We start from the raw sequence: 7,815 nt of genomic DNA, 5'->3' as shown, positions 1-7,815 counted from the left end.
CCAAAGAAGCTGCTTGCAGGACTTTTTTTTAACATCCTGCCAGCGCATCGCCTCAGTGTGAAAGCACTCGGGATATCACACTGAGACTGCAGGGGAGCTGTTTTACAGGCACTTTACAGGCGCTATTTTTAGCCCAAAAGCGCCTGAAAAACGCCCCAGTGTGAAAGGGGTCTAACTGTTAGATTTTATGAGATGAAGGGGGAAAAAAAAAAAAAAAAATCGGCCTAATATATCGGCCCCAAAAAATCGGCATCATATATCGGCCATCGGCCACCGCGATTTCTAAATATCGGCATCGGCCAGAGAAAAACCCATATCGGTCGACCTCCAGTCCCGACGTACGTGTTTTACGTCACCGCATTTAGAACGATCAGATTTTCCGACAACTTTTTGTGACCGTGTGTATGCAAGACAAGTTTGAGCCAACATCCGTCTGAAAAAATCCATGGATTTTGTTGTCGGAATGTCCGATCTATGTCCGACCGTGTGTACGGGGCATTAGAGTGTATCCATGTGTGACGCTCAAAAGGTGTGATGGCGATTTCTACCTACATAACTTATATGCTTAATGATACATAAAATAATTGATTAAAACCTTTTGTCTATATAAGAATCAACCAATGTGGTTGCAGCTATTACGGATAGAATGAAAAACGAATGATAACTGTGCGAAAAGAATAACAATCAGATTTATTTATACAGAAAAGAAATGTTAGAATAATCAGATATTACCAAATATAATGTAGTGATGTTACAAATACAGTGTTGCCAGTGGACAAAAATAATTAATACAAGAAGGATATATTGTTACAATGAACATATAAATGCTATCAGTGTATTAAGGCAAATCCTAGGACAGAAAAAGTTAGAAAAAAGAAAAGAGAAATAAGATAATACGGATACGTTACACAGACAGATCTTACGTGACCATGCTTGTGGAGACCATGAGGATAAGAGAGGGTGCATCAATGGGAGCTTTGATTTTTATGTTCCCTCTCTACCCATCCCCACCAATTACACAAATGGACTACTTTCATTGGTTCAGAGTTGCATCAAGTTCTGATTGGCTGTACCTGAAGCCTAGTTGGCCATCATGCTTCTCACATAAGCATTAGACTCTCTTCGGTGCCTCTCTGTCTACCATGTTTCTGGTTGTTGGGTAAGCAACCCTCTATATATATATATATATATATATATATATATATATATATATATACACATATACATCAAATGGGGCAAGGTCATTTAATTAGAAAGTCCTCACAATGGTTCCCTTGAAGCCCCTTGATATAAATATGAAGCTCAATATTTCCACATCATACAGTAGGTAATAAACAAAATATATCAGGCATTCCAGCTCTAGTTTGAAGTCACCGGATATCAATGAACTGTCACTGAAAGTTGCACTACGGTGGAATTTTGTCAATGTTTGGACTTGATTTATGAGTTTTTGGTTGCACTACACTATATATTTTGCTTAATAAAATACCCGTCACCAATTATTATTACCATGAAGGAGAACTGACTCTGTAATACAAATCATAATAGAGAAATTATATACAAATATATTAAAATCTGCAACATTTCCAGGGACAAACCTCCAAATCCCGGGACTGTCCCTGGAATCCAGACACACCTGGCAGTTTATGAATGACATTTATTATATGTAATTATTTTACTATTACAACCACCATACATAGTACAGCTGTCATATGGAAGCAATCAGATGGCTGCACAACAATCACTTCCACACACCCACAAAGTGCGGTCCTCCCTGGGTGTGCTCCCGCCCATTTCCTGGGCTCATCGGTGGACCTGTGACCGGCATGGTGGGGCCATCAAGTAGGGGGAATGGAGATCAGCAAATGTCCATTCTCTGATCTCCACTTCCGGCTAATGACCCTGAAGTGATGTATGAAATGTCACTTCTGGGTATTGCTGGCACTTTCACCAGCCGGTATGGCCGGAGACTGTGATCTGTGCTCCATTAGCTTCAATATGGAACAGGTGGGATATTAGGAGTCTTTTATACCCCTGATTTCTCATTACCAGTTCAGCCACGGACGGATTTACCACCTTCCTGACCAGGCCATTTTTTTTGCGATACGGCACTGCGTCACTTTAACTGACAATTGAGGGGTTCGTGTGACGTTGTACCCAAACAAAATGTATGTCCTTTTTTTCCCCACAAATAGAGCTTTCTATTGGTGGTATATGATCACCTCTGCATTTTTTTATTTTTTGTGCTATAAACAAAAGAAATTTTGAAAAAAAAAAAACAATATTTTTTTACTTTTTGCTATAATAAATATTTCATTTTTTAAAAATATTTCTCCATCAGTTTAGGCTGATTTATATCTTCTACCTATTTTTGGTAAAAAAATTGCAATAAGCGTATATTGATTGGTTTGTGCAAAAGTTATAGCGTCTACAAAATAGGGGATAGATTTATGGCATTTTTCTTCTACTAGTAATGGCGGTGATCAGCGATTTTTAGCGGGACTGCAACATTGCGGCGGACAGATTGGACACTTTTGACACTATTTTGGGACCATTGACATTTATACAGCGATCAGAGCATAAAAATGCACTGATTACTGTATAAATGTCACCTGCAGAGAAGGGGTTAACACTAGGGGGAGATCAAGGGGTTAAATGTGTTCCCTGGGAGGTGTTTCTTACTGTGAGGGGATGGGACTGACTGGGGGAGGAGAGAGATCGCTGTTCCTAAGCATTAGGAACACAAGATCTGTCTCCTCACCCCTGACAGAACGTGGATTTGTGTGTTTACACACACAAATACCCATTCTGGCTCTGTCAGGTGTGATCGCTGGTGCCCGGCGGACATTGTGGCCACCGGGCACGTGAATCATCTCCTAAGTGACAAGGCGGGCGTGCGTGCGCTCCCTGTATCTCTTAAAGCACCCGATATACAGCTATGGTGATTCGCGCAGGGGAGCCATTCTGCCACGGTATAATAATGGCGGGCAGTCGGCAAGTGGTTAAGGAGAACCAGTTACCCAAAAAAGAATCACATTGTCTCCATGTGATAAAAAAAAAAAACGTTTAGTAAAACAGAAATGTAAAAATATTACTATACCTCCCAACATTTTGAGATGGGAATGAGGGACACCTACTAGCAAATCTATGTAGGCATAGGACACGCCCCCTGCCACACCCCGTTAAAGGAGAAATAACCAAAAACAAAGGTTAATTAAATCCACAAGGGCTTTTTTTTTTACCACTACTCTTCCTTTATATTGTCTTTTAACATTTACAAATGTAGAAATTTAGAAATTGGATGAAAGTGGGAAACACTTTTTGATAGTTAAAAAGTGCATTTTATATACATCTATAGAGATCAGACCAAAATGAGGGCCAAATGAGGAGGAAAGAGGGACAGAGGGACTTTGCTCCAAATCAGGGACAGTTGGGAGCGATAATATTACACCTAAATTGCACCTAAAGTCACCCCTACCCCAAAAATTTGAGTGCCCCCCCAATACATGTATGAATGTAAATGCATGTTTCAGGGACACCTACACACAAGGCCATTGCTTGCACTACACATTACATATCACCACACACACCGGAGTGAGATAAGAAATTATCAGCCCATTACTCACAGTTATCTCTAAACTGATGACCTGTAGGGGTTTGTAAAGTGCCGTCTATGAAAATATAGGGCACCAAAGTTTGTTGTAATTTCAGGGGCACACACAATTTTAAGGTTTGCCATGTTGGGTATTTATTTACTCTGTACAACCTCATCTTTTATATTTTACAAAAAATGTGGGTAATCTATTGCGTCTTTGTGCCTTATAGTTCATTTTAGTGTATGTAGGAGGGGCCTGGGGGAGCTGGACAAGGAGTTTCATGCTGATGCTTTGTCTTCAATACTGTCTCAGTCTCTGACCCAGAACAAGTATAGAGATAAGGAATTCTGACACTTTTCTGATTCTTATTCCCAGCATGCTTGTTCTGGGTTGGAGACTTAAAGTAGTAATAAATCCCAAAACAAAAATGACTAATATTGGAGCTTACCAATCCTTGGATGTGGTGGCTGCATTCCTTTTCTGTTTTTTTCTCCCTTTATTTTCCCCTGGTGATCCTGCCAGTAACACACTTCCTGTCTTAGGGTGGCTCCTCTATCTATGGAGGGGCAGTGGAGACCCCCCCTGGACAGTAGCATTGTCTGGAGAGGGGGGTGTTGGATGGACTAGTAGATTTAGACGGACTTTACATAAGTGACTAAGAAATGAAGGAGAACTCCAGATAAAACTTTATAAGCCGTTACATCAACATTTGTGTCTCCTTTTGGGATAAAGGTTTTACATCAATGAATAAAAGCTGACCATTGTAAGCACCCCTGTCAGTGGTAAATGGTTTGTCCCAACCCTCTAACTGACACTTTTGCTGGGCAGGTTGGTCTGTTATAGGAAGTTGAGAAATAACAGCAGAACCAACAGGTAAAAGAACGAAATAACAGGGGGACTCCGAAAAACATAGACTGCTGTGTACATGTCAGTGACAGATGCCATCATATCTGTCTCTTCTTATTTTGTCTTTACTACCACTTTATAAGTTCTTATATTACACACAGCCACTGAACTAGTATTTTCAGAAGGAGGCCCTCAGACTTCTCCCAGGAGCCACCACTTCCTCCAATCATTGGCTGATCAATGAACCAATCCCACCACCCATCCCTGTGATGTCACCAGACTGTGGATGGAGTTCTCACATCTCCCGCCTCTCCCCACATATCTTTATACAACCTTTCCATACACCTAACACAGCATGGAGGGGCTCAGTGAAGGTGGTGGTGAAGGTGTGGAGATGTCGGATTGGGTCACACAGATCATAAAAGGAGATCTGCCCGGCCTCATAATCCAAATATATTCTGACTCTGTTACTGAAGAGATTGGTGGGTAAGGGGGTATCAACATTGTCATGTATCACTTTATACTGATTACGTTCCCTGTCCAAACCCCAGGACTTCTTATTCCTTCCAATTGCTGACTGCAATCCTACCCTCTCTATACTGGGGTAACACATCCCGACTCTCCATTCATCTGATTCACCAACATCCACTTCCCAGTAATGTCTCCCTGAGGAGAAACTCTGACTGCTCAATACCTGAGGACAACTCTTAAATCTCTCTGGTGTTTCTGGGTGATTCTGGTTCTTACTTAACCAGGATACAGTTTTCCCATCATCTGATATCTGTATATTTTTACAAGCTGTGTTTCCATCCAGTAATATGTCTGCAGCTCCCTGTATATAGAAGTATACATTTACCTCTGTTATTATATGAGATAATGTGTGTAATGTGTTTGATATCCCCACCACATCCAGACCCCCTCCATCATGGAGGAGTTCCTCATGTCTCTCTCTGTCCTCATTATCTCCATCCTCAGTATCACACAAGTCACCTGTGTCTGATTCCCGTAAGACAGTCAGTGGATCCGTCATGTTACACAGCTCCTCGATGTGACGCATCTTCCTGGACAGCTCCTCCTTCTTTATTTCCAGATCCCGGATGGAGATGGAGATCCGCTCTGCCCTCCCGGAGATCTCCCTCAGGACTCTCTTCTCCAGGTCTTCCAGATGTCTCCTGAGATCACTAAACAGGGCAGTGACTCTCTCAGTGTCACCAGCTGCTTCTTCTTCTACTTTCCTCCTGTGTTCCTGCAGACTCTGGACTCTTTCCTCCGTCTCCTCTCTCTTTGTCAGAAGTTTCTGCAGAACATTCCGCAGTGTCTCCTTCTTCTTCTCAAAAGCCTCATCCATAATATCCATCTGGTGTCCCCGATGTTCTCCAGTCACACAAAACTTACAGACACAGGTCTCATCCTCAGTGCAGTAATACTCCAGGATCTTCTTATGGACGGAGCATTTCCTGCTCTCCATGGACAAGGTGGGGTCACATAAGAAGTGTTCTGGGGACTTTTTGTGAACTCTCAGGTGTTTTTCACACAGAGAAACCTCACAGAGCAGACAGGATCTAACGGCAGGTACAGGAGAGTCCACACAGTGAGTACAGAAGACCCCGGACTCCTCCTGATCTGGCTGAGCAGACAGGAAATTCTCCACTATGTTACGTAGTGTTATGTTCCTGTGCAGTGCAGGAAGATCTGGAAACTTCTCTCTACATTCAGGACAGGAATATCCTCCAGACCCCTCCTGTGTATCCAGCACACGATCAATACAGACCCGGCAGAAGTTGTGACCACATTTCAGGGTTACAGGATCGGTATAAATGTTCAGACAGATGGAACATTCCAGCTCAGCTCTCAGATCACCAGACGCCATCGCTGACAGCAGAAGAGAAATGAAACTGAAAGTCTCTGGACTCGGTTACAACTTGTCTGCACAGGGCGAGGCTGAGCTCGGCTCTCAGTTGACTTAGAAACCTTTCTATGTCAGATTAGGACACGCCCCATGACTGTGTACATTTACACTTATAATAATCTATTTAACCACTTGAGGGCCAGCATGACATACTTTTCTTCCAGCATTTGTATCCACAGGCCACATCAGGGTGCAGCACCTAGGGGTAGGGCACATTTTTCTGGCAGCAAGCCTGTTATACACCCAGAGCTGAAGAGAAGACCGTGGAGTCTAATCAAGTCTTCATCATCCTCCTCTGTCTTCCAGGAACAGAATAGCTTGAAGTCATCAGTAGCTGCTAAAGCTCCCTGTTCTTCCTCCTCATCCACAGATACTCCTGTCATTGCCTGCAAATTTGCATGGAGAAGTCAGCTGAGATATTTCAGCACAGTGTCAGTCACTTGCTGCATGAAGATGCACAGCAATTAATGAAGGTTGTGGAGGAGAGCAATGGGAGCATAGAGGGAGGTGAAATAAGGCAGGATCAACCAATTGGCATCAATGTTCCTGCAGCTGAGATCTACTGCCATGTTGGCTCCAGTTCTGAGTAACAGGGAAGTGATAATAAGGTCTAAGCAAGTGCAGAGCAGAAAAATGTTAAGTTACTAGTTTTGTTATTTGTTTTTGGAATTTGTTTAGTTTAGTTCAATTTATTCATTTTCAAACGAATTACACATTTTTGGAACAATTCAAATTCAAATTGGTCGAAAATTGATCGACCAATCTGAATTCTGTGTAAAGAATAGGTGGTTGTTAAGTAGCGGGCCAGCAAGCTGGCCACAGTGTCCTTTACAACCATAATTCATCTGCTGCCAGGTGGACACTGACTGCAGAATATAAACAAACAATTGCTGACATTAAAAAAAAAAATTGTAAAAGAACCTTTGGTTTGGTATGGATCTTTTTTTTTTGTGCAATATTTTTTATTGAATATTTAAAAAATAAACATATTACAGAACAGAAAGGATGGTAATAGTGATATACACATTAATTTGATATACATCTAGAAAGGGTGGTCATTAATTAGTTTTCAATAAATAATCTATACCTACAAGTAATGTCAATACTGCGAAATACCTCTTGTGTCATCAAAATCAATAGGGCCATATAGACCGTTTGTCGAATGTTGCACATTGTAACGAATTTATCGCTATAAGACGTTCGAAAGTATTCCTATTCACAGCTTTGGTGATGTCTGATATGTTTATGGCTGTTGTGGATTTCCAGTTGCGTAGGATTAGTGATCGTGTCTCTAGCAGTACATGTGTTATGACAGGTCTGAAGTCTGTGTGAAATTTCTCCATGTTTAAGTGCAGAATTGCCATAGTTGGGTCTGGGGGTGTGAGCATTCCAGTCATAGAGGAGAGCATTCTGCATACTTGGTACCATATACTTTTCACTGTAGGGCAATACCAGAGCATGTGT

At 41.8% G+C, this 7,815-nt stretch overlaps 1 protein-coding gene across 1 annotated transcript; it reads right to left on the bottom strand.

Annotated features, from left to right (window-relative positions):
- Window positions 1–671: 671 nt before the first annotated feature.
- Window positions 672–6,527, bottom strand: LOC141133787 (E3 ubiquitin/ISG15 ligase TRIM25-like). Its single transcript, XM_073623342.1, has one exon. It carries the CDS (start codon window positions 6,310–6,312, stop codon window positions 4,738–4,740), a length of 1,575 nt encoding a protein of 524 aa, XP_073479443.1. The 5' UTR covers window positions 6,313–6,527; the 3' UTR covers window positions 672–4,737.
- Between the last annotated feature and the right edge of the window lie 1,288 nt (window positions 6,528–7,815).

Source organism: Aquarana catesbeiana, linkage group LG03 (genome assembly GCF_042186555.1).
Source record: "Aquarana catesbeiana isolate 2022-GZ linkage group LG03, ASM4218655v1, whole genome shotgun sequence".
Taxonomy (NCBI): Eukaryota; Metazoa; Chordata; class Amphibia; order Anura; family Ranidae; genus Aquarana; species Aquarana catesbeiana.
This window is presented reverse-complemented; position numbering and strand designations above follow the sequence as displayed.